Source organism: Fistularia commersonii, chromosome 32 (genome assembly GCF_037954325.1).
Source record: "Fistularia commersonii isolate RoL2024-O1a breed Wild chromosome 32, RoL_Fcom_v1.0, whole genome shotgun sequence".
Taxonomy (NCBI): domain Eukaryota; kingdom Metazoa; phylum Chordata; class Actinopteri; order Syngnathiformes; family Fistulariidae; genus Fistularia; species Fistularia commersonii.
Window position 1 is genome coordinate 7,988,894 of NC_141315.1, and position 24,638 is coordinate 8,013,531.

The 24,638-nt window shown below is 48.0% G+C and overlaps 2 protein-coding genes across 3 annotated transcripts; both read left to right on the forward strand.

Annotated features, from left to right (window-relative positions):
- The first annotated feature begins 1,081 nt into the window (after positions 1-1,081).
- Positions 1,082-6,533, forward strand: tekt3 (tektin 3). Of its 2 annotated transcripts, none has more exons than XM_086139899.1 (8): positions 1,082-1,132; positions 1,319-1,890; positions 3,816-3,899; positions 3,982-4,052; positions 4,138-4,281; positions 4,912-5,134; positions 5,880-6,034; positions 6,103-6,533. In XM_086139899.1, exons 2-8 carry the CDS (start codon positions 1,330-1,332, stop codon positions 6,317-6,319), a joined length of 1,455 nt encoding a protein of 484 aa, XP_085996025.1. In that variant the 5' UTR covers positions 1,082-1,132; positions 1,319-1,329; the 3' UTR covers positions 6,320-6,533. The 2 variants fall into 2 exon arrangements, with proteins under 2 accessions (XP_085996025.1, XP_085996026.1); XM_086139900.1 differs by having other exon boundaries at positions 1,113-1,132; positions 1,329-1,890.
- Positions 6,534-16,981: 10,448 nt separating this feature from the next.
- Positions 16,982-24,367, forward strand: pmp22b (peripheral myelin protein 22b). Its single transcript, XM_086139711.1, has 5 exons — positions 16,982-17,274; positions 18,016-18,106; positions 18,215-18,308; positions 20,791-20,931; positions 22,121-24,367. The coding sequence occupies exons 2-5, from the start codon at positions 18,029-18,031 to the stop codon at positions 22,279-22,281; spliced, it is 474 nt and encodes a 157-aa protein (XP_085995837.1). The 5' UTR covers positions 16,982-17,274; positions 18,016-18,028; the 3' UTR covers positions 22,282-24,367.
- Positions 24,368-24,638: the final 271 nt, after the last annotated feature.

A 24,638-nucleotide genomic window follows, 5' to 3' on the forward strand; every position in this document is an offset into this window, starting at 1 on the left:
AAAATAGAAACAACGCGGATCACCTGCCGTAATAAAGACATGAGGAACTTATTTGCCTGACCGTCGTTGGAGAGCCCAAAAAAGTAAAACAAAAGAATATCATCTGTTGGCATCGGATAAATCAGACATGCTAGCAGGCTAACTATTAGCTTTCAGAGCTAAAATTGGTAATTAGTGGATTGATAGCATGATCCGTGTTGCATGCAAAACCATGATATGTTGATATACATTTCTGTAATTTCTGAGGATAATTTGCATCTGCCTGATACAAGCATATCTATTTGTGCTGTTTTTAACATCTATTTTAGAGCTCATGGGCCACATGCGGCCCATTTTGCTTTTTTGTCCGGCCCGTCAAACTATTTTCTTTGAATATTCTTATAAGTAGTTTCAATCAATACTGCATTAAGAAACTCTTTTTTTTCCCCTTTTGTTTAATTTTGTATGGATGATACAAAATAATGTCAGTACATTTATATGATCATTAATGATTTTAAAATTGAAATAAAATGCCAAAAAATGTAAATATTTAAATTGCAATTTCCATTTTATTCAATTAACATGATTCCTAGTTGGTCCACGGAGAGAAATATATTAAGAAATGTGGCCCACCAGCCACAGAATTGTCCCTCTGATCTATATATATTCACAAATATAAATGTATATAATCCAATGTATGAATTGCCAAGAAAATGAAAAAAACGAAAGCCGTGCAGCTTCATTGTGTGGATTAAATGATACAACCCTGCCTCTAGAAAAAGAAAAGGGAATAACAAAGCTGGGTTTATGAGAAAAGCAGCGACAGCGAGCAGGAAAGTTTATCTGCGGCGTTGTGACGCTTTGCGATGCCCGATTATTTACTTGTTCAAAGTCAAAGCACACGCTCGCCATTAATCTGCACAGGGACCGCTGAGGTAACCCCTGGCAACCGTCGCCGGTGTCAACAGAAATCTTGGGACGAGCCAGCTCCCGCAATTGGCCGGGCAGAATGAATGACTCGCGGACGGGTCCATCCATTATGCATGTCGGGTTACCTTCTGTGTGTTCTTCAACTCATTTCCAGGTAAACCCAGCGCGGGGGGCGGGAACGGCGTGACGGTCTGACGCTCCCGACGAACTTCTGCCTGCCGCGGTAAGAGCACACTTTGTCTGGCGTGATGTCGCTTTTTCCACTCTAAACTGATGGTTATGTAACTTTCAACATGAAGTAATTTCACTGGACTCTGTGTTCTATCCATCCGGGTGCCTTCTTGGAACTGGAATACTCCCGCAAACGCTTCCTGTTTTTCTCGCACCTTGCATGTACCGACATCTGGAGAGGGCTCAAGCATGGAGCTGCTCGGTTCCACTCTGACGGCGACGTACGTGCGGCCCAAGACCGGCCACTTCCTGCCTGCCATCTCCACCATGGCGTCCAGCTACCGCAACACCCTGCCCGCCTCGGCCGCCAACCAATGGAGGACCGGCGGCTATTACAAGAGCGGGAGCGTCGTCCCGATCCTCTCCTCGGCAACACGAGATAATCAGGACAGTCTAATTCGAGCCAAGACCATGTTCTACCCGTCCAACAGGACGGCGTTGACCACCCGCTACACCCCGGACGACTGGTACAAGTCCAACCAAAACAACTACAGGGAGTCGGAGTCATCGAGGAAGGGCGCGGAGAGGCTGAGGAGGGACACCGTCAGGCTGATGCAGGACAGGGAGCAGCTGACCAGGAGAACGCAGGAGAACACCAGCAGGAACATCGGCGAGCGTCTCAACGATATCGTCTTCTGGAAGTCCGAGTTGACCCACGAGATCGACAACATGGTGACGGAGATAGCGGCGCTGGCGGAGGTGAGGAGGAGGCTGGAGAGAGCCTTGGGAGAGACCGAGGGGCCCCTTCAGGTGAGACGCTACAGGAGACAGAACTTCTCTTCGCTGCATTTACTAACGGTGACGCATCTGTGCCGCTTAGCTTCTCTCGTTGGTATTTTACAAATAAATTATGGAACTGGGAGTCAATGCTTGAATCTCTCAGCAAGAAGTTCCCTAATGGGTCTTTCTGTCTGGGGTCTCCATGGTCTCCTCGTGTCTGCATGGGTTTCCTCGGACAGTTAAAAAAAAAACAGGGAGTTCTATGGAGACTCTAGTCTCCAAAAAAGACATATATGGTATGTCTGTATAACATGAACGAGAGGGTGAATCTTCTATGTATCTTTATAACCTGTGAGTGAGAGAGTGAATGCTTGTATGTCTCTATATGACATGTGAATGAAAGGCTGAATGGCTGTTTCTTTTTCGGTCCCCTTGCCAATGACAGCTGGATGAACGAATGAATGAACGATATGGGGATTGACAGGTGACCGATCTGGGGTGAACCCAATATCTGAGCTGATGATTGGCTCGCACCCGCCCTTGGATGGGGAATGGATGTATGTCTCTATGTGATGTTTTAATGGGAGGATTAAGGTTTGCTTGTATCTATGTCGTGTGAATGATTGTTTCCATCTATATTTGATCGGTGTCCAGTGTCAGCCCCGCCTCTCCGCCAATGTCAGCTGGTAAAGGGATGAATGAATGAAAAAACGAATGAATGAAATGATGCAACTGCATCTCCCGTGGGCTCGGCGACCCTATGAGCTCATTTCAGTTTCTATGTAAACACACATGTAACCCAGAGCAGGACGACTTGGTCTGGATGGAGATCTGGTGACGACCGATCATGTGACAGGAGGCTTTCTTAGAGACGTCCTCTTCAGGTGTCTGAAACTGGAGAAAGCGGATGAACCCATGCATTATACATGCTGAAGTACGTCTACGAGACAATGATTCAGCGAAAACCTCCATCCCAAAAAGCACAGGCAAAAAAAAATGTGCCCCGTCGGTAATGACTGGCATCTTTAATATTTCCCCCGCAACAAGGAGATTGGTCAAAAAAATAATGCGATAAGCCGTAATTTAATGCACCGAAAACCAATATCGATTCCAGAGACAGTCGCTGTCAAGAAACCATTAATATTACGACTGCTGGAATGACATCAGTGCACAGTAAAACAGGAAAGTGCGGCACAGGAGGGAGACGGCGGAGTGAAACAGAGGACTCTGCAGCTGTGAGATGACATGGCGTTTTTTTTTTTTAATTTTTATTTTATTTATTTCCTTATTATTGTTTCCTGGACGCCGCAGGAGCAGCAGCTGCAGCAAAAGGGCTGTTAGTTTCTGGTTTCCAGCCTCGAATCAATACCGAGGATCATTTCTGAGGTCTACGAAAAACACAACACAACAGCCCGCTAGAAAGTAACACAAACACACGAGATCCCAGACGCACCGGTTTCCAACCCAGACTCCGACCGCAGCGTCTATTCAACCTGTGATATCATCATGTCTCTGCAGTACCTGCACAGTGACACGCCTTAAGCTAAGGATTAGCTGTAAATAAAGGATAATAACAACGTATGTATTATTTCCATAAACTTCAGACATGCTTTACTGAGGTTGCCGCAGATCAGTCTTTGCGGGACTGAAGTCTTTGCAAGCTGAAAAGACTGAACATTTGATTTGCTTATTATCACAAGAACTGTTCAGCAATAAAAGTTAACGATAGAAACGGTTACAGTTCACAATAAAAAAAGATAAATACGTGTGTGTGTGTTGAGGGGGTATTATATACCAAAAAATGATCAATAAATTCAAGAAAACTGGTTGTAAACAGGGAGACTTCTCAATTTTTTTTACTTCTTAACTGGTCAGGAAATGGGTTGCTAGGTCTTGTAATGTCCCAGTTCTGCTGCGAGTTCTGCCGCTTTACACGTTATGATCACGTTTGTCAGGTGGCCCAGGAGTGTTTGTATCACAGAGAGAAGCGGATGTCCATCGACCTGGTCCACGACGACGTCGAGAAAGATCTCATCCAGGTAGGACCCGAGCGGTAGCAACATCGGATAAGGAAAAAAAAAAAAAAAAATCACTCTTATCGACGTTTGCATCAACTTCAAGGAAGTGGAGGTCATAAAGTCGTGTCGGGAAAGAATGCGGCGGCATCTGGACAGAGCGGTGGCACAGTTGGCGTGAGTACCGAGTTCAATATCGCTCAGCGTGACTCAGTACGACCACAGCTCTTCTGGAGGTGTGTGTATGTACCTTGTATTTTAGGTCCAACCGAGCGGCCCAGCATGAGCTGGAGAGAGACCTGGGCGACAAGGTGACGGCTCAGAGGATAGACGACAGGTGCCATCACCTGAGGAACACGTCCGACGGGATCGGCTATTACAGGGGCATCGAAAGACTTGACCCTTCGTGAGTACCGCGATTGTCTCGTTGATAGATTCGGGGTCCAGGAACTGGTTAACGGAGTTTATAAGAGAAGCAAACTTGATAGAACAGGTGGCGACCAGACCCGGGTCCAAAGACGGTGTCTCTTTCTCCCCAACTTTGGGAGATTCTGGGCCGGAATGTTGTCACGAAAGCATTATTGACAAAGGATCCATTCTCAGCTCACCGGAGTGCTTACTGACAATTCGCTGTAGGTGAAGTTAGTGAGTCTTTGTTGATCTCCGCTATTACCTCTAGAATACCAGTCACCGTGGTGAAATCAGATATGCCACAGCTGAGTTTAGATTAGAACCCACCCGTTTAGATCCCCGGGCACGGAAAAGATTTGGCGGTAAGAAAGGAGCTGCGATCCAAACTCGTCTTACCTGACGTCATTTTGAAATTTCGACCAATCACAGGCTGCGAAGGTGCTCGCTTTTGACGTGTGACCCACATGTGTCAACATTAGTTAAGACTGAAAACGAAACCGATGAGGCGGCTCGGGAGGTTTGCTAGTTTGGGATTGGATGATAACAGGGTGATAGATCAGGTAAGAGATGCTCCACCGGAGCGTCCTCTGACAATTTTCCATAAATCCCCGGTTCCCTTTCTTAGACTTTCTTTGCCGGATTCCTGGTGCAAGTTCACGGACGACAACATCCTGCACTCCCAGGGTGAAAGAGCCGCCTCCCACAAGCTGCGGGACGAGATCGAGATCCTGCTGAACGCCACGTCGAGCGAGATGTGGAGCCAGTTCAACAACGTCAACGTGGCTTTCACCAACCGTATATCGGAGACGGCCGACGCCAAGAGCAGCCTGCAGACTCACCTCGCAAAGGTCACTTTCATGTTAACGGTTTCCGGCGGGGAAAAAAAAAAAAAACGCCAGTTCCACAAATCCGAACCTTCGTCTTTCGTTCAGCCCTTTGTTTCGCTAATTCATCCTGTCTCCACTCTTATTAAACTGACAGGAAAAAAAAAAAAAAAGAAAAAGTCACATGGCTCCACATTCAGAAAAAAAAGACCAGTCACTCACCTCCCTTAGTGGATAACTCCATTTTCCACTTATTAGAGTGCGATCATGAGTTTGTACCATTGTTTTCTACGTGAGCGCTATAAGAAGCACCAACTTCCTGTGGAGACTTTTATTTCCCGTGATATATTTGAGAGCGGGCTGGCTATTAAAGATTCCAGGGGGAAAAAATAGAGGGGGATGGAAATAGACTCGTCCTCCGTGGCCCGTGCTGGAGCAGCTTACACAGCATCCTATTAGTCCTTCACACCGGCACAACGGCTGCTAGGACGGGCTAAGATCCCGAAGGCAGCTGTGATTGGAGGCACACAGTTGTAGACGCGGAGTGGAATTGAATTATATGAAATGGGTTTCGGACAGACCGGGCCTCTGTGCAGCTCCCGGACCGGCTGATTGAATGATCGCAGCCTGCAATTTCGTCTCCCGTCTCCGAGCTTCGTCTTCATTTTTTTTTTCCCGCCTCCAGTTCCGCTCGCCGCTCTCGGGAGACGACACGATCTCATGTTTCCCCACTCACTCCAGTCCCTAATCTCCTCCGCTCCTCACCCAGACCCTGCAAGAGATCTTCCAGACTGAGATGCTGATGGAGTCTCTGAAGAAGGCCCTGAGGGATAAGGAGAGTCCACTGAAAGTAGCCCAGACCAGGCTGGAGGAGAGAACCCGAAGGCCCAACGTAGAGCTCTGCAGGGACAACCCACACCACAGGTAGGTAGATTTGAACCCTTGGTCCTCAAACCTTCTGAGCTTTAACCCGTGATCCACCTGCTCTCCAGACTTGTGCTTGAGGTGAGAGAAATCGAAGACACCATTCAGAAGCTCCAGGAGCGGCTGATGGAGGCTGAGGCTACCCTTCAAACGCTGGTCAAGACCAAAGTGACCCTGGAGCACGACTTGTCCATCAAGGCCAACTCGCTCTTCCTGGACCAGGAGAAGTGCATGAGCATGCGCAAGATCTTTCCCAGCATGCCTCGCCTCGTGGGCTACACTTGATCGAGCTCCGGCTGTTTACGGCGAATGCGGTTTTTGACTTGGTGCTGTGTTTGACTGGCCGAGAGCTCTTGTCGAAATCTGGTTGTAAAGCATTCATTGCTCTGTGTGTCTTGGAAATGTGACGTCTTTGCCACGTGAACGGAAGATGAAAAACAGCTTGTTGGTGAAAATTCTAATGTGGCTTGTTGTTATTTATAAATTTCCATCAAGGTCCCTCACATTTTTTCGGATGTATTCTTCAGGAACATCGGGGGTGGAGTGGACAGCAGGCTAAAGCTCAGAGTAGCTGCATTCGGACAGAAAAATTCCAAGAAGTGTCCAGTTCCAATTTGGTTCCAGGAACTAGCCTTCTCCAGGGGAGCTTTTTAGCTTTGCATTCCTACTGGCGGAAAGGAACAATAGTAAGGTCTGAACGAAGGGTCTGGGATGTGCACCTTAAGTGCAACACTCAAAAAAAAAAAAAAAAAACACTGAGAAAAAGAGGAAGATGACACGTGCAACATGGAGAGTGAAGCTGCAGAAGCATACATGTTCTGCACCATGGGAATAATAACCATGGACTATCAGCTGGGTTGAAGCGTTACTTTCCCCTTGTGCTGCTTCACCACTTGAAGAACCCCCGCTGTTAGCCAACTCCGTACTTATTTTAGCCCAAATTTTGATGTTCTGGTGTGAGTCCTGGAAACCCCTCTGTGGCATAGCAGGCCAGAAGAGCTAACACCTCTTATTTGGCCCATTTCTCGCTGCTTCTATCCATTTTTTTGCAAGAGAGCAGCTGACCAGTGACCAGTGCAATAGTTTACCTAAACAACGTTGCTCTGCAGTCCACAGGAGGTATCTGCTAATGGGTGTGGCTTGTGCTAATATGGTTCTTGGAACTGAGGTGCCCGGTTCTTCATCTGCACAAATGCATGAAGAAGTCCAGTTCCTGAAAAGGCTCTAGGAAATGCAAAAAGTTCCTACAGTGCGAAAGGGGCTACTCTGCTCCAGGCACCTTGTAGCTAAGGTTTAGATAACAACAAATATATTGCAACCAGCCATGCAATTCTGTTAAATATACATGTACATTTCTCCCCTGGCTGTGGCGACAGGTGGCAACGGCCCAGTGGAGCTCACCCTGCGGCTCTGGAAGCATGATAATCTCCAAACAAACAGCCCAGCTTAGACTGTACAGCACAGGCAGAGAGAGGGCGAGGGGACCTGATGGCTCTTTCAGGTCTGTCAGCTCAAATCAAACCCCGATGTCACCTTTCAGGCGAGGCGGCGTGCATGAAACTGAGACCGAGCAGTGAAACTCCAGGGCCACGCCCCTCCGCCCTTCTGCACACAGAGATATATGGATACATATTTATCATCCGCCGCTTCTTTATTGAGCGCTGGGGGCCATTACTCATCACCTCGCCCTGAGGAGGAACTCTGTAAATAACCTCACCATCGGAGATAAACCCCACCGCATTCTTTTGTCCTTCGTCCGCTCAACCACTCGCTTCCTTATCTGACAAGCGACCCCGGTTTGACCCCCGACGCTTTCTGACGACTTGAGAATCGTTGCGTGAGGAGCGATGGTGAGCTTCTGCTCCCGGGCCGGGATCTCAGGATCTTAACAGTTATGCAACTTGTCTATCGGTGTAACTGAGCTCGGTTGATGCTAGCAGGGGCGTAGCTGTTAGCGCTTCTGCCTTACAGCGACAAATTTCCGAAGTCTGGGGGTTTCCTCACGCTGTGCAAAAACATAGAGTCGGCTCATTTGAGATCCAAAAAGGCCCAGACTGTGTGAATGTCTCTATATGTGGCCTTGTGATCGACTGGCGGCCGGTCAAGGGTGAACCCCACCTCTTGCTCAACCACATCTGGGATAGACTCTGGCCCTCCACAACCCTGAGATAAGCTGTGTAGATAATGAATGAATGAATGAATGAATGAATGATGAATGAAAGTCCACTGATGAGATTTGGGGTGATGAAAAAAGTAACATGCATGAAAAGAGTGCCGTTGAATGTTGCGACAGTGTTCTAGCCGAGCTTGCCAGCATCAGCCTTCCAGAAGTACCGTTTTCTTGTACTGACAGCGCCCCCTAGTGAATCGGAGGACAAAAACATGGTCTGCAGCAACTTGCCACTCCTCCACGGTCGCACCCGTGCAGACAGAACACGCGCTTTTTGCCGAAAAATGTAAAACCATGTCCCTGGAGGCAGGATTTTCACATGTTTCTTAATCATTAGGGTAGAGTTCCCCATCTCGTCATGTTTTCACCTTGAATGTCCGGTCGAGAAGTGTCCGACCAGACGGCCACAACATGAAAAGTGGATCAGCGATCTTTCCCTTGAAGAGGAACTTTTGAAGGAACTGGCCCGGCTTGAATCTCTGCAGAGGCGATAACATGTAAAGGGCAAGTATAGATAATAAACAGAATCCATATAAAGATCCATATAAAGACGTATATGATAGTAGCGTTGATGTTAGAGGGGGTGTGTCTGTGGAGACACACCCACACCACTTGTGTGTGTGTGTGTGTGTGTGTGTGTGTGTGTGTCTCACATGCACTTTGATTTGGGTGTAATGTTTTACGGCTGCATTGTGAATCACGCCGTGCAAACAAAGCTCGGTGTTTGACTACGGCGGCGGGAGGTCCCCGCCATGGTTTCCCTCAGGTACATGTGTGTGAAGTGTGCACGTGCTTCCCTTCCCGCCCCACTCCCTGCACCCGAGGAACATTCCTGGGCTCGACTATCGCAAAGAAAGGTCCCCTGTTGTCCCGGTTCTCTTCAAAAGAGCCCTGACTCGCATCGCTGTATAATGAGACTTACTGACAGACGGCAGTGAGTAAAGTTTTCTCCGTCCGATCTACCCACTTTTGGCACTTTGCTCCCAAATCTCTGCCGGTTTACAGCTCAGGAGGACGTAACCACGGTAACCGTAAAATACCGCCTCAGTCAATCCCAGGTTTGTCTGGTTTTGACTCGGGTTGCTACGGGCAGCGGACTCGTCCCGTCTGTGCCCGGAGCTCGCTTCAATGCGGAGGCCTCCCCAACGTCGACGGTTCTTCGACCTACACAAGCACACACAGTGCAACCTATGGAAGTACAAACAGTATTTTCACGTTTTCTTTTTTTTGTACTCTGTGGTAACAAACCACCCGAAGTACAAGAAGATATACTGCTTTGTGGTTGTTTGCTCTCACAAGACAGTTGGTGGGTGAAAACCCCCCCTGCTCGGCGAGCAAGGATGTACAAGTCAACGGCAACATGGCCAAAGGGGAATGATGACAAAGGCCGTATTTTAACGCTCAAATAGCGCTGTAGTGAACAGGTGAATACTGGTTGGTTGGTAGGACGAAGCTAGCCCATAGCTATATTGCTGTAGGCTTACATGAGATTTCCCATTGGAAACTATCCCTTGAGCCACCATTATTTCTTGAATGACTATCAAAGCTATTATTGTATCCTGTCACCAGAACCATGGGAACTGTTAGCGCAACTGTTATAATCAGCATAAGATCCTCATCTCTCTCTTTCTACCCCGACCCGTCGAGGCAGACGGCCGTCTGCGTTCAGTGTGGATCCGTACAAGGTTTTCTGCGCCTGTAAAAGGCAGTTGTTTCCTCCAAACTGTCGTTAAGTTTTTGCTCCCGGAGGTTTGCTGTAGATCCCCTCAAAAAGTGTGGTCCAGAGCTGCGGTACATCTAGAAGAACTTGATCGGGATTCGGTGCTACTCAATTAAATCTGACTTGACTTACTATTCCTCTGCTAGATGGGGTTGATGTGACGAGCACAGTACTTCCACACTGATCACAATTTGGGTGTTTTGTTTTTGTTTTTCCCATTTCCTAGTCACAGAGCCCCAAGATGAAGCCCCCTTATTCCCAAAACTTAATATTTCTCACAGCGCATTGGGTTCCCCTTGGTTCCACCTCTTGTTATTCATTTGAGGTTTCGCATCTCTTTTTAGACACGACTCAAATAGCCCCTCCTGTTTGACCTCCTCCGCCCACCCCCACCCGACCCCCCGAGCGGGGGGAATGTACGCTGGAATTCTCCTTGCAGTCCAAACATATTGGCAGTTTATTTTTAACACCTGCTCTTGTTTCAGATGCCCCGCTCCTTTTTTTTTTTTTTTTTTCTTAATATGTCTTACATGCCACTGTGCAGGCGTAGACCACTGAAGACCCGTGTAGGTCCCTGAAGGCCAGTCACGGTGCTGTAGACCCAGGAATTGACAACAAGTTTAATTAATAGGTGTTCTCAATCAATGCATAATAGCATCGATGCTAATTCCTGTTAGCCTCTGTAGTCATGCTTTAAGAATTCGTCTCGCTATCGCGACCTTACGCTGCATGGGGAGCTTCTCAGCTCAGCGACTTCCCTGGTAACACATCTGACAAGCAGAATGAGCGGCTAACGTCCAAACGCTAACTGTTCTTGGGAACCCGAGAGTTCGTCCTCCACCGTGAGCTCAGCTAAAATAAAAAAAGAAACCAAGCGGGTATTCGTTAAGTAATCAGACTGTTGTCAGAGAGAGGAAGCCGGAGGCAGGCAGATAAGCTGCTTGATCTATTGTGCGGTTTAACCAACCCAACCGTCGGGCTCACACACACACACACACACACACACACAGCGGCTCGTTGCGTGTGTGACAGCATCCAAGCCTGAAATCTTTACCTCCCCTGAAGTTGATTTAATCATCATTATCTTCGGCCGAACATTCCCCACAATCTCCAAAGCTGGGAGCCGGGAACGACCAAGGAAACTTTCAAGCCGATCGGCCAAAGTTCAGGAGGCAGCTGAGCTGACTGCCGCGGAGGGAAGGGGGCAGAATTCCGGTGAATCATTCCTCGAGGATCGATCGGGGCTCTGGAACCATCCGCAATTATCGACCCGACGGATTGTCGACGAGGGCGCCGGCCAGAGATGGCGAGGAGACGTCTTAGGCTGAGATGCGTTAAAGTCCAGATGAAGAAACGCATCGCGATCGGACACCGAGGTCCGATTACCTCGATAGCTTTTTTTTTATATAGCCAGTAACAAACACAACATTCATTCATGCATTATCTCTACCGCTAATCTTGCACTCAGGGTCGCTGGCGTCGATCCGATTGGACGAGAGGCGGGGTTCGCCCTGGATCGATCATATAGAGACATACTGATATAATCAGAGATTTGTAATCATCAGTGCTAGATAATCCTTTTCACTTTTAGGTAAAACACACATTTGTTTTTATCACAGGGTGAACAAAAGTCAAGGAGACGTTCAAAGATGTAGATTTCAGTGAGAAATCTTGTACCGAGTCTCGGGTTTTTGAGGTTCTTCTAAAAGAATGGCAGCCGTTCCAATGAGCTGTGAATCTGAAGGGACCCTGGATCCTCCTCGCGCTTCCCCTGGAAGTCTGCAGCAGTTCTACGCAGTGTGTGTGTGTGTGTGTGTGTGTGTGTGTGTGAGTGTGTGTGTGTGTGTGTGTATCAGGTCCAAACACATCCATGATGATGTCATTCCGACGCGACTGGCAGATCGGACGCCGTTAGCGATCGAACTTTGGCTGATAGCGAGACAGAACCTTTCACCTTCCGACCGACGCCATTTCAGGAACATCTCACCAAATTTGAGTTCCTCACTTAAACGCCCCCCAACACACACACACACACTCTGTCGTGTATACAAGGCCGACACCCCTCTCTTCACACCTTTTGTTTCGCCTGATTAAAACGCGATGACAAGACAAGGGCCTTCGTGTGGCTCGCCGTTTATCAGCTGACGGGTGTGTTTACCCCCCCCCCCCCCGTCAGTCAGTGCCCTCTGCGACGTCTCCATCTGCACTTCCATGACAACCGCTTATGTACAATTTACACGCTTAATGTGGCTAATCTTGTGATTATAATCGAATCATGTGCTTCGGTCTTGCGAAAAACAATGCGTGAATGTGTGTGTGTGTGTGTGTGTGTGTGTTAGCTCCATATGTCAACAGTGAGGTTAACCTGGCCAGAGGTGTGTGTGGAAGGGTGGCAGTGAAACGTGTAGAGGATGCAACAGGAGGCTAACGTATGAGCTACGTGGCGGTGTGATGGACAACAGTGGCGGTTTCCGTGACAACCAGGCCTAAAAAAAAGGGGGCTGCCATTGTGCATGAATGCATGTGAAATTAAAAGTTATTCATTTTTGCCGTGAACATGATCTGCATCTCTCCATGATTGTCGGTGTTGCCTGTTGTCTCCAGAGCTTCACCCTTGATTATCATCCCTGCCGGCGTTCCCTGACATTCCCTCCCGTGTGGGAACGCGGATGGAGTTTCCGTAACCGGATCGGCCTCCCCTGATCGGCGCCCCCCTCTGGCGGGGGTCCTATCTCCGAGCTCGGTATGCAGCTCTGACGCTCCTGGATATGTCACGACACCCCGGCGGTCGCGGGGGTGACATGACTGACGCTCCGCCAGATGTAACCGGACTCGGTATCTCGGCCTGAAATGTTTGTTATGCCTCCCGCTCCCTCCCAACCCCCCAACCCCCAACCTCCAGGGAGCTTGGCTTCCACGCGGGCTTCACAAACGCGGTAAACTTAACACTCCCGCGTCTACTGGGGCCCGCCGATTGTCAGCCTTTTACAAACATGGACTTATAAGGGCAGGAAACGGGGAACGCCTGTGCCGCTCCTCGCCAGCTTTAACGGGGGTTTTCGGTGTCTTCCGACCGGGTTTCTTTTTACTTTTTCCCCTTTTACTGCTTCGCTGCGCGATAAGAGCCGATGACTCGGGCGTACCGGGACGAATGCACGGAAAGTATCTGCAAGTACAACGGCGGTATCGGACAAAGAGGTACTTGTGCACGGCTCAGGGGAAGCACGTCGGGCACAAGGCTCACTTCATGTCTGCGATCCGGGTCCTTCGCCTGTGTGTGTGTGTGTGTGTGTGTGTTTGGATATGAACATTTTCGTGCCGGTGTGAGGAGTGCTGCTGGTCAGGAAGTGTGAGCAAAGTGATGAAGAAGAGAGAGAGTGGATGCTGACAGGGGCTATCTGAGTCTGGACAGCGCCTCACCTCTGTCGACCCACTGGTGGTGTGTGTGTGTGATCGTAAGTGTGTGTGTGTGTGTGTGTGTGTTTTTCCATTGAGGAAAGTCAGAGTCGACACCATGCTTTTAATTTTTTTCTGGCATATTCCATTAGAAGTGGAGTTTACAGTAGATGTCATATTTCCAGTATCAGAGGTCATTGAACTGCAGGACCACCGACCTCTAGGGGGCGCCCCCCCTGTCCCCCTTCACTAATAAAGAAATATATCAACAATAAATATAACAACCATAGATCTTGAAAAAAAATGATCATACTAATTTGAGCACCTTAAAAATAGAAAATGCATTTAAATGCATTAAATGCATTTCATATCTCTGCATTTAGGTGGCCTACTGGAGGCCACAAAGATGAAGATGTTGAGGTTCTCATCAGGAGTGACAAGGATGGATAGGACCAGGAATGAGTCTATTAGAGGACAAGCAATTGTTAGATGTTTTGGAGAGAAGGTCAGAGAAGCCAGACTGAGTTGGTTCGGTCATGTACAGAGGAGGGAGAGTGAATGTATTGGTAGAAGGATGCTTAGGTTGGAGCTGCCATGCAGGAAGTCTAGATGAAGACCAAAAAGATTTTTGGATGTAACAAGAGGGGATATGAAGGTAACTGGGTTGAGGGAAGACGATACAGGGAATAGAGTTGGATGGAGGAGGGTATTGGATGAGGAAATCTGGAATGGTAGAGAAATATGTTAGACTGGTGCAGGACATGTATGCTAGCTGTGAGACAGTGGTACGGTGTGCTGTAGGGGTAACAGAGAAGTTCAAGATGGAGGTGGGACTCCATCAGGGATCAGCTCTGAGCCCCATCTTGTTTGCATTGGTGAAGGACAGGCTGAAAGATGAGGTTAGACAGGAATCCCCATGGACCATGATGTTAGTAGATGACATTGTGATCTGTGGTGAGAGCAGAGAACAGGTTGAGGAAAATCTAGAGAGGTGGAGGTATGCTCTGGAAAGGAGAGGAATGAAAGTTAGTCGCAGCAAGACAGAATATATGTGTGTGAATGAGAGGAACTCAGGTGGAGCGGTGAGGCTACAGGGAGTGGAGATCAAGAAGTTGGAGGATTTCAGGTACTTGGGGTCAACAGTCCAGAGCAATGGAGAGTGTGGAAAAGAGATGAAGAGACGGGTCCAAGCAGGTTGGAATGGGTGGAGTAAAGTGTTGGGGGTACTATGTGATAGAAGACTATCGGCCAGAATAAAAGGAAAGGTGTACAAGACAGTGGTGAGACCAGCGATGCTGTATGGCCTAGAAACTGTTACAATGACGAAAGACAGCAGGCAGAACTAGAGGTTGCAGAGATAAAGATGTTGAGGTTCTCTTTGGAAGGGACCAGGATGGATAGGATCAGGAATGAGTCTATCAGAGTAACAGCACATGTTAGATGTTTTGGAGAGGAGGTCAGAGAAGCCAGACTGAGATGGTTCAGTCATGTACAGAGGAGGGATAGTGAACATATTGGTAGACGGATGCTGGAAATGGAGCTCCCAGGCAGGAGGTCTAGAGGAAAACCAAAGAGAAGATTTATGGACGTAGTGAGAGAGGGTATGAGAGAGGAGGATACAGAGAGAAAGAGTAGATGGAGAAGGTTGATTTGCTGTGGCGACCCAAAAAGAAAATATGAGAGTTTTTCATCCATTCCTTCTCTATCCTGCTTCTCCTGCACTCATGGTGACTGGGGTGCTGGTGCCTTTCCCAGCTGTCATTGGGTGACAGACAGGATCCATCCACACAGATGTAACACCATTCACCCTCTCATCCACCCTCTCAATATAAAGCAATATGACCATTCACTCGCTCGTCTGCAGGTCTGCATTCACAGTCACAATTCAAAATTCCGTTTTTAAACTTCGGGAGGAAACCCACGCGCACACAAGCAAACTCCACACAGTGGTGGAAGCAGCAAGCACTGTGCTACAGCATTATTTTATTTGATGCATCTATACTGTATTTATTTATATATCTTCTTTATCAGTTTTTCCAATTATCTTTTTTGTAGCTGACTACTTTTTTTGCAGAGTAAAAGTGATAAGGAAATAAAATAAACACTTATAGTGTTTCGCTGCAAGTGGACAGCAATCAAGTGTGTGTGTGTGTGTGTGTGTGTGTGTGTGTGTGTGTGTGTGTGTGGGTGTCAGGGGGTGTTACTATTTTAAAAATAAGCATATTTTACAGCCCAGGCCTCCACTCAGATATACGTCAGGCCTAAGGAGTATATTTTTATATTCAATCAGCAACAGGCTTCAAGCCCAGATAGGGCTGGAATGTGACCCCCCCCCCCCCCCCCATCACACACACACACACACACACACACCCAGTGCACGCCATCAAACTGAGGAGAGCCCTCAGACGCCACGCCGGGCAAACCCGTCCACGCCGTCCCACTGAGTCACGAGGCTTCCCGCCATGACCACATCGGCTCTCCGCACAACCACAGTCCTCACAACTTCCCATTTGTGTTTACTGTTGCCGGGACAACAAAGTTGAACGGGGGGGGGGGGGCAACACACTTTGTATTATAAATATAGTCTGACATACCAATAAGTAATAAAAAATATGATAAAATGGCATTTTATTGATTTTGTTAGGGAACTTTCCATACACGTTGCGATAAGAGCAGTGTAATATACATATATATTTATATATATGCAAAGAACTACATGCATGAATACATACTGTACACATGTGTGTTTATATACATATGTTTAAAGAAATACATACAGATACTATATAAATGTATTCAAATACAATCATACATATGTGTGTTTCTATACACATGCTTAAAGAGATATATACAGATACTATATAAATATATTCAAATACATACATACATACATATGTGTGTTTATATACATATATTTAAAGAAATATATACATATATTATATAAAGGTATACAAATACATACATATGTGTGTTGATATACATTACATACATATATACATAAATACACATACATAAATACATGTGTGTTGTCATATAGATATATGCATATAATGTATATAAAAAAGGAAATAGACGTATTTAAAAACACGTAAAAAATAAGTGATATTCATAACCATGTTATGTGTGGGTAGAATATTTAATATATCAATTTGATATAGAATATAGATTATTTTTATTCAGAACTGAAAACTGACAAGTGATTTAAAAGCCAGAACGGAGCTGAACCGGGAACGCATATATTTAAAATACTAATAATAAATTCTATTTAAGGTGCCTTGCTCGGCTCTGAAGGGCACCGTACAAACATATCCAGAAAGAAATAATAAAAAGAAAAACCACAACAGTTACAAAGCGGTTACAATAAAAAAAAAATCATGTATTTGCTCAACCGAACACCCGATTATTTGCACATTAATTCATTTATTTCAATCACGAGTCGAACCTGAAATCTGCGCTCTGTCCCCGGGAGTTAGGAGGGATCAGGGACGCCCGAGTAATCTCGTCCAAGAAGTAGAAAAAGAAGAAGAAGAATCCTCGAAAGCAAGGGAAAAAAAAAAAAAACAGCAATCGTATCATCACATCGGTTGCTAGGGGCAACCGCGGCGCCGTTACGCACGGCCAAGGTCTATATGTGGAACCCCGGCCGTGGGGCAGGGGGTCACACTGCGTGACGCAGCCACGCAAGCAGGGCGTTGTTCTTCCATAATGAGACACTTTATAACAGCACGCCGGACGCGGCCGTCAATCTAGAGTGCGCCGTGGAGCCGCGGGATTACCGCTGCCGGACTGCTGCTGCTGCCCACGGACGGAGCCTCCGCCGCCGCCGACGACACTTTTCTGCAACCGCCACCCCTCCGGTTCTCCTCCGTTTTTTGCTTCTTTTCTTTCTTCAGGGACTTTTTTCGGGGTGTTTTTCCCTTCTGCCCGTGGAAATAACAAGCTCCGCGCTCCTAAGTAAGTGGACCGTGGATCCGTCCCGGGGGAAAGGTGTGTTTTGGGGGGGGGGTGGAGGTGTTGGATGGCGGGGGGGTGTGGGGGGGACACGCTCCGGTACCCGTAATCCAAGCCCCGCGGTCCGGGATGGGGATTAGGGACGGACACCGCGACCGGTTAACGTCTGGTTTGCTCAGATTCTTTTCTTTTTTATTTTTTTAATACGTGAATTCATCGTAAAATTATATTTATACCCCCATTTCCACGCTAATCTCGTGTAATCTACCGAGATTATGTCATTTTACGGAAGACCGACGGAACAACCCGAACTTTTATTAATGCGGAAATACAAAATAAATAAATTAATTAATTCAAAAAAAGTTTTACTCGTTACGCAACAGAACGTCAAATCCAAACATTTAATTTCATTTTAATTGATTTATCTAAATGTTACTTTATTTTTTATTTTATTTTTATTTTACTTTGTTTTAACCGACAACATTCGAATTTGGCGTGTTCCGGAGGGTCAGTGAAGTGGACACGGTGGAGGAGAATGTGTGTGTGTGTGTGTGTGTGCGTGTGCGTGTGCGTGGCGACCAGATGAAGCTTCTCAAAGGGCAGCCTGTGTGAAAAAAAAAAAAAAAAAAAACGTGCTGCAGTGACACACCCATGTCCCGCCGGTCTGGCATCGGCGGCGCGCACTGACACACGCACACGCACGGGCACGTCTCTCACTCCCCTATCCCCCCCCCCCCCACTCAGCTTCTCTGGAAAGATGCTGTTCCTGCTCCTGGGAATCATCCTGCTGCACGTCGCCGCTCTGGTTCTCCTCTTCGTGTCGACCATCGTCAGCGTGAGTCCGAACTCCACTTCTTCTTCTCTTTTTTTTTTCCCTCCCCACCTTTTTTCCAACCTGAGATTCTGATTCATTCTGGTCGATTCTGGTTCCGTCCGCCCGCAGGCGTGGGTGTCCAGCGACACGGGAACCTCGGACCTGTGGAAGAACTGCTCCACCTCCAATGGCGGATACCTATGCAACCAGGCGTTCACTGGAGGTCAGACGCAACTTCGACTTCCACGCCGCTCACTCACTCACTCATTCATTCCAGATAGGAAGGGCTCGGTGAAACCACTTGCTGAACGTTATCTGTCATAGTGGAGGGGATAAAAAAAAAAAAAAAAAAAAAAAAAAAAGTGGGTGTGTCGCAGGCCGGGGTGGATCTGGCGCCCCCTAGTGGCGAGAATGTGGCGACGGCGTTGGACGGTGGGAGCTGATAGGTCGCCGCAGTATAAATAGTTGTGGTGTGATGTCCATATTCAGGACCCATGTTGGGAGTCCATAGTGACGGGGGTCTGGGATTTGTGGAACCGGGGTGGGGCTGCGGAGAGCGTTGAGTTTTAGATCTGTGTGTGTGTGTGTGTGTGTGTGTGTGGAGGGGGGGGGGGGGGGGCTTCGGACTGCCTCTGCATGCTGATGACGGGTCACACCCAGAACCGGTGTTAGTTTGCAGGGAGCTTTCGTGGTGGGAGGGGGGGGGGTTTAAGGCAGCAGCTGCGGCATCCAGGCGATTTATTTAGCATCAGCAGCCCCCCCCCACCCCACCCCACCCCCCGCCGCAGCCCCACCACACGTCAAAGTATTGATCTCGTAATCGTCGATCGGAAAGGATCGAGCGATCGCTTGCAGCGGTGTTAACCGCGATTGTGCGATGGCAGGATGATGTCACCGGTTTAGAATGAGCCGCGCTCAGCCAATGTGTGTGCGCGCGTGTGTGTGTGTGTGTGTGTGTGTGTGTTTTGTCAGGCCTGCGCCACATGCGCGCCCCTGCCAGGTAGTTTGTTTGACTTGCTTTCATTAGCGCGCTGACGCACAGTGTTTATTTAAGAAGGCACGTGTTCCCGGAGTTGGGGCCACTCTCTGGCTCCGGGAGATGGACGATAGCGGTCAGCTCTCGCGTCGGGGGCGTGGTTGGTGCGGGTCGGGAGGCTCGGGGCACGAGTCCGCCGCGAAAAAGGCGCTTTCGGCGAGCCGTTGGGTTCCACTGAAAAGGTGATTCAAACTGGTTGTTTCCCGAGAAGTGTTCGGTCCGTCATAGTCCTACAACAGCCATGAAAAAATGACTCAGTTGAGTCGACCGGTGCTAAAATTAGTCTTGGTCTGGCCGGCGTCCGCTGCCCACGCGCTGGCATCCCAGATATAAACAAGTGTTGGACGGCGCTTGTCAGGACAATGGAGCGCCATAAGTCACAACAGCAGGGCAGAAAGGCGGCGAGCATCAGCAGCCGCTTTCCTGTTTGGAATCAGAAAGTCCGAGGGAAGTCGTGGCTTCCTCTACGGTTTGGGTTTTTTTTTTTTGGGGGGGGGCGTTATTGCGATCCCCGCGATTGCGCCTGACGCGAAGAAACATCTCGGAGCCAGAGGTCGGCCGTTGGAATGTGTGTTTATCGGATAGGCGCGTTGTCCGCACATGATGAAGCGTTTTTTTTTCCCCTCTTCGGCTCTCGACGATCGTCGCCGCAGAATCTGACAATCGTATCGCATCGGCGACATTGTGGAAAGCAGGAGGGGCGGGGGTTGTACTCAATAGCCAGTGCCGGTTCCCTCCCATATCTCGAGCGCTAACGGGCACCAATGGTTGTCCTGTGCAATTATTCGCCAGCCCATCCAGCCCCGCCCCCTGCCCCTTAAATAGAAACCAACAACAATGCTCCCCATTTAAACCTGCACAGTAACACGCCGGGATACGCAAGAGCGCCATTGTGGTTTAAATGCTAGTCTACAGTTGTACATAGCGGTTGATCAAACGCGTTCAACTTAAGTGATTCGGTGACTTAATCATCCCTTCATTGCCTATGAATTATGCATCAAGTAACCCCCGAACCACAGCACGGCTTCCATATGCATAACGCGAAGAGATCAATAAACCGCAAGGGGCGTCTGAAATGCGTTCACGCTGTGTCGTCGCGTTACGAAACCGCCGTATTTTTTCGGACGTTTTTGGATACTTGTCGTCCGTGAGCAACGGCAGCAACTTAGCATATTGATGGTATGAGCGGAATAAGACATGAGCGGGAAAGGGGGAAAAAAAAAAATGGAGGAAAGGGAAGGGAAGCGGCGAGGATACAAATTGGAGGAGAAGTTTTGGAAGAAGCTTGGTTTTCCTGGAAGGATGGAAGTGATGAAACGCGGTCTGGTGGCTGGATGGACGGATTCCCATCAGCCGGTTAATGGCGTCCCGCTCGGCCTTGGAGGACCAGACATAACAATCGATAATAGTACATTTAGTCTACGGTCCTGTTGTGTGTGTGTGTGTGTGTGTGTGTGTGTGTGTGTGGGCACTCAGAGCTTTTAGGAACAAGATACCCAGGTTTCATAGTTGTGGATCCATTACACCGGCCCAGAAGTAAACATGGTGGAGGCCATAAGTCAGACTCCCCAGTGAGAAGATACCCAATCTAGCAGACCTTTTCTTTGGGCCTTGGCCTAAATCTAATGGATGACCCCCTCCCTCTCTCTTTCTCCTTCTCGCCCCACAGAGTGGATTCAAGGGGTCCAGGCCCTCATGATCCTGTCCATCATCTTCAGCTGCCTGTCCCTCTTCCTCTTCTTCTTCCAGCTCTTCACTTTGCAGAAAGGCGGACGCTTCTTCCTCACGGGAACCTTCCAGATCCTCGCCAGTAAGTACTCCGCGCATTCGGGAGCACGCCGATCGAACGGAAACGGGCAGAGTGAAATGTTAGTCTCCCCGAGGGCGAAGTGACATGGTCATCAAAGATTCCCGGAGCCGTGGAGCCTCTTTGGATTTTGATAAGAGATAAGTTGCAACGATTGCCAATGTATGCCCGCAGGCCTCGACGGTAGCCAACCGTCGAAGGCTACGATAGGCTACAACTTGATCTGTGCACTGAAGATCTGCCATCTCTGCACGTAGCCTTAGCTAACAGCACGTCCCCCGCGATGATACTCTGTCGGTTTCCGATGGTCCGAAGGGCTCACTTGCCTTTTGTACCTTAATGCCCTTTTGGCCGGAGGTTTGTTTCCGCCGCCGGGCCATTGTTGCCGTCTCTTGGCAGCCCTTCCCCGCCGCCCAGGTTGGCGCGCTGCTCTTTGCCCGACGCCCAGGTGCCCACTCAGCCAAACTGGAATGACGCCGGGAAGGCTGCCAAAATGTCCGAAATGTCAGAGTGGCCGGGTGGAAGGGGGAGGGGCGGGCAAACAGATCATACCATGTCTGACCAAGCGGAGGCAGGCAGAATCTGGTTAGTCAACCGTCAACAGGAAGTGCTATGGTGTGACACAGAGGGGCGCTTTCACAGATAGCTCGGCATGATGCGGAAAATACCAAAACCCGTTAATGGTGCTTCAGGAAACATCGCACACAAGTAAAAAACAAAACTAAGAGATGGAGTTAAGAGCGGAATATCGTGAAACACGGCTCCGGCGAAAGAGGTTTGGGCCTCAAGCATGAATCCGATTTCTGCACGACCATTGAGCAAAAGGCACAAAGTAAGACATCGAAAGTCAGAGTTGGTCAGTGAGCCTCTGAGTGAAACCGTTGAAGGTGAACAAGCTCCTTGGCCTCAAGGCAGACGGTCCCCAACTCTGTCGCGCAATCGCTGATCGAATCAATCCAACTTTGTCAATGTTAGCTGTGTTAGCAATGTAGATCTTTCGTCCTTCTCAAATAACCTTGAGGCCTCCAATCGACGAGCAAGTGTTCGTGTTTCCTGTCGGACCCATTCCAAACCGGCGCCACGCGATCATCAACAATTTGCGATCCCGTTAACGGGATCGACGTTCGTCCCCGTTTGAGATTCGCCTCAGCGCCACGAAGGTGACCCCCCTTTTTTTTTTTCCTCCTCGCAGGTTTGTTCGTGATGAGCGGAGCCATCATCTACACCGTGATGAGTCCGGATTGGGTGCCCGCCAACCACGTGTACGGCTACTCCTACATCCTGGCGTGGTTGGCCTTCCCGCTGGCGCTGATCAGCGGGCTCATCTACGTCATCTTGAGGAAGCGGGAATGAGCCGCCGCCGTTCCATCCCGCAGCGTTCCCGTTAACCCCGCGCCAAACAGCGAGTGTCATCGAGTCCCCCTTCCCCCATTCCCCCTCGGTCGGCCGGGTACCCGCGGCCCCCCGGAGCCACCGGGGCCACCAGATCGCGACAGAGGGGGAACGGGAGGAGGCAGAGCAGGGGGGGGGTAACACCAAAATACAAACCAACAGAATCAACCAATACTGTCTCAGTTTAAAGATGTATATAGTATCTATGGTTTAAAACCTATTTATAACACTTTTACATATGTGTACATAGTTTGTGTCGCTCCGTCAAATGAGCTTTGTTTCAGCTGATTAAGTGCCTCGGTGTTTGTTTGTTAACGATGGAATAATTAGACGCTATTTTTCTTCATATTTTATTTTTATTTTTTTAATTTTTTTTTTTTTTTTGCCAAAGAATTAACACAACGAAGAAGTACATTAACCAAAATGCATGTTATTATTATTATTATTATGACTATTATTATTATAAAAATGATAGAAGGATTAGGATTTTTTGTTTGTTTGTGTATTTGTTTGTTGTTTTGAAGGTTGTTGTTTTGTTTTTTTTTTTTTGAAAAAGAAAAGAAAAAAAAAAGAGTGGTAACATCCCTGGATCTAGAATAGCCATGACGATTTGGTCTTTTTTTTTTTTTCTTCTTTCTATTTGTGAGTTTTCTGAGCATTTTTAATTTTTTTTTTTAATTTTTTTTTTTTTAATTTTATTTTCTATTATCAACAACAACAAAAAAAAAAAGATGGTGCTATGTATTTATCATTCCTATTTACAGATAGCGAACGTTACGCAGAGTCGGTTTGTGGTTGTGATCGTCGGGGTGGCGGAGAGGTTTCAGTCTGCTTTACGACGCCGTGCCTGATCTACTTTTATTTCTTTCCCGCATCGGCCACTGTATGAATTAAAAGACGACGTTTTCGGGGTGACGTAGAGGCGGGAAACGGTATGATTGCGCCTGCACGGAGTTTGAATCCCAATTAGACGAATATGAATAAGCTCTGCCTTTTAGCTATCCCTCTGACACCCCTCCATCCACCACCCTTCCACCCCTCCCCATTCTGATCACTATCGGACTGTCAGTCACAAGATGCCAATTTTCCAAATCGAGCGGACGAAAATATATATATATATATATAAAAAAAAAGCGAGTCCAAAGAATCAAAACCCGAGTCGAAGCCATAGGAGAAAATCCCGGAGGACGAGGAGGCGTAAAAGGGGGCGGAGGGATGACGGGTGGGGGGTCTCGCGGTAGTGATACAAATGTCTGTTTCACATACTTGAAGTTTGACCATGCTGCAGTCTAGGCATTTTCCTCCTCCGCTGTGTAATACACTGTTTATATGTTGTGCATAACAAGTGTCAATGACAATCTAGCCTGAAAAAAAACAAAACAAGATGAAACGACAAGAAGATAAACTCACTCACTCAATAAAACTGCTCTCACGTTATCTACGACTGTGTATTCCACCGGCGCTGGAGATACAGGATGCATGTGGATTGGAAAATGACACCGCAGGTTTCTGAGTTTTTTTTCCTAAAGGGCCTTCCTGCGAAGCCTTAAAACACACACACCCACATACACCCATACACACATTTGATTTGGATAGCAGTTTTGCGTTTGTGCAGCACGCCCTGGAAAGCAACGTGTGTGTTTCCAGTGCCGGAGAATCCCTGACATGCAACTTGTGTTTCAATCCTCACCCCCACCCCCCCCCTCCTGCTCCCGTTGCCGGATCTCGCACGCCACCTGTTGTCGTGGCGACGGTGGATACCAGTGCTTCTTAACCCCGCCATTACGGTGTGTTCATTTTTTTCATTAATTTTTTTTATTTTCAAACATGGTGCCGGGTTCAGTTAGAAGACATGGCCTCTAATGACAACTGCCCCGCTGTTTTGTTGCCTCTGTGTGTGTGTGTGTGTGTGTGTGTGTGTGTGTGTGTGTGTGTGTGTGTGTGTGCACCCACGTGAAGATCCGGGGGTTTTTGTCAGTGTCCTGTTTACACCCAACTACCCTAAACATATTATCAAGTCTAATCATTAAAGGATGTTTCTTACCACCACAGTGGTTTGTTTTTGTGTAAGTGTGTGTTTGTGTGTGTGTGTGTGTGTGTGTGTCTCAACAACAACACCATTGCATGACAACACATGAAGGCCTTGTCTAGAGATGATGGGTTGACCTGTCAGGGGGGGAAGGGGGGCAAGCAGGAGGGCGCATCTACTCCTTTTAAAGACAAAACAAGTTTTCTTCACGGATCATGAGTCAGTATTCTTGACACACACACACCCACACACACATACACACACATACACACACATACACACACATACA